Genomic DNA, 2071 nt, shown 5'->3' on the forward strand with positions numbered 1-2071 from the left:
TTTTTAACATTATAATAATTTGCAAATACATAAATATGATATATATATATATTAAATAGGGAGCTATATGTGACTACTGTGAAGCATGGGTTTGTCATGGAAGACGTTGCCTTACAACTCATGCATGTATGTGTCCATTGATAGATGCAGTTTGTCAAGAATGTGAAAGAGGTGTATGGGATCATGGTGGTAGAATATTTCGATGTTCATTTTGTAATTGTTTTCTTTGTGAAGATGACCAATTTGAACACCAAGCATCATGTCAAGTCTTGGAAGCAGAGAATTTTAAATGTAAGAATATAGGATGTATGATTATATATTTATTTTACATATAATTGTCTAATATAATATATTTAATTTTTTTAATTTTTCATACATAATTAATACTTTTAGGTCAATCTTGCAATCGATTAGGACAATATTCATGTTTGAGATGTAAAACATGTTATTGTGAAGATCATATTCGAAGAAAAGGATTTAAATATGAAAAAAATAAACCCATACCTTGTCCAAAATGTGGTTTTGAAACATCTCAAACAAAAGACCTCAGCATGTCAAGTATGTGATAAATATTTACTTTAAATACTAATTTTCTTTATTATGTTAAATTGAAAACTTTGTATCAATTATTAATTTATTCTATTGCAGCAAGAACTCATAAGTTTGGTAGGCAGAGTCAAGCTGGGACATATGAATCTGATGATGAGAGTGGATATAACTATTATGGTAAAAAACTTAATTATGTTTTAATATTCACTTATTTTTTTATAGTCCACTGTATGTATGCAATTTTCTATTTTAGGAAATCAATCTGAAGACTATGTTTCTGGAAGTTATGCTGTTTATGATCAGGAAGATGATGAGGATGACGATGATGATGAGGATGACGATGATGATGAGGATGAGGATGACGACGACGATGACGACGACGATGATGAACAGGAAGATGAGTTATCAAGTGAAAATGAGAAAAATTGCAATAATAAATTACATGAAACATAGTATTAATAAAAATTGAAAAACTTTTACTAAATGCAAAAGTGATAAAAATGTGTCACATGGTTACGTTTTTATAACAAAATTATTATTTTTGTTTTTTAACAAAAGTAAGAATTAGAAAAATTATATTAAAGAAATGTCTTCAATTTTTTTTAGCATTGAATATTTTTACAAAGTATTTAATTTCAGGTATTTTATTGTTGTAGAAAATACGTATAGAATAAACATAGCGAGGAAACATAATTGTTTGTAACTTAATACAAATGATATGTGAAAATAACATTATATTTATTGTACACTGACTTTGTGTAGAGTAATTAAAAAATTATCAAACAATGAATATAGATGTATTGCATACATGGAAATTTATATTACACACGTAATGAGGTATATTCAGATGGGAATGCAAAAGTGTGAGAACCAAGAGCATTAACACTTGGTAAAAGTCCAGCATTTGGTATAATGTTCCATGACAATGTTAATGTTACATTTTTATTTCCCCTGAAAAAGGGATAAAAATTAAATTACTTATTTTTACCATAATTTATATAACTTTTACTTAAACAGAATTTATTTAAAGGAAATTAATAGTTACCTTAAGCCATTACCATCATCCCAGAAATAATATTTTGTGTTCATATTTTTAAAATCAAGTACAGCATTATCTCCACGAAGTACTATTTTATCCCATAATACTACCTGGAATAAGAAAATATTTACTATAACCTAATACATTAAAACATGTATTGTTATAAATTAAAAGTAATTTTATCTTGCCATATTTATTTTATACCTGATTGAAGTCATTATTTCTTGTTTGATATTCTGCTGTGAGATACAAAAATAACTGCTTAACGTTCCAATTAAATAATGGAGTGAGATGTATACTTATGTAAAGAAATATATTTTACAGTTGTAGTATATTATTACAAATTTAAAGTTTTTAGTTGTTTTGTAATTATTACTTTATAGATTGTATGAAAATAGATATTCCTATAAAATTTTGTTTTATAAAACAGTATTCTGTTTATAAAAATATACATAAGAATTCTTTAAATAAATATATACATAA

The 2071-nt window shown here is 25.6% G+C and overlaps 2 protein-coding genes across 2 annotated transcripts in view; one reads left to right on the forward strand and one right to left on the reverse strand.

The window, feature by feature from the left end:
• The window catches only part of LOC108578967 (zinc finger protein 330 homolog), a 1478-nt gene extending 476 nt beyond the window's left edge, over window positions 1-1002 (forward strand). Inside the window, exons 2-5 of the mRNA XM_017942394.1 lie at window positions 60-291; window positions 394-558; window positions 649-726; window positions 803-1002. Coding sequence (XP_017797883.1) covers window positions 60-291; window positions 394-558; window positions 649-726; window positions 803-1002 — 675 coding nt within the window. The remainder of the gene's footprint in view (window positions 1-59; window positions 292-393; window positions 559-648; window positions 727-802) is intronic.
• A 338-nt stretch (window positions 1003-1340) lies between these two features.
• Window positions 1341-2071, reverse strand: part of LOC108579397 (signal peptidase complex subunit 3) — a 1281-nt gene continuing 550 nt past the window's right edge. The window contains exons 2-4 of the mRNA XM_017942927.1: window positions 1793-1886; window positions 1595-1698; window positions 1341-1500 (exon numbers count right to left, since the gene is read on the reverse strand). Coding sequence (XP_017798416.1) covers window positions 1371-1500; window positions 1595-1698; window positions 1793-1886 — 328 coding nt within the window. The 3' untranslated portion in view covers window positions 1341-1370. The remainder of the gene's footprint in view (window positions 1501-1594; window positions 1699-1792; window positions 1887-2071) is intronic.

This window comes from Habropoda laboriosa, unplaced genomic scaffold, assembly GCF_001263275.1.
Source record: "Habropoda laboriosa isolate 0110345459 unplaced genomic scaffold, ASM126327v1 scaffold14, whole genome shotgun sequence".
Classification (NCBI taxonomy): domain Eukaryota; kingdom Metazoa; phylum Arthropoda; class Insecta; order Hymenoptera; family Apidae; genus Habropoda; species Habropoda laboriosa.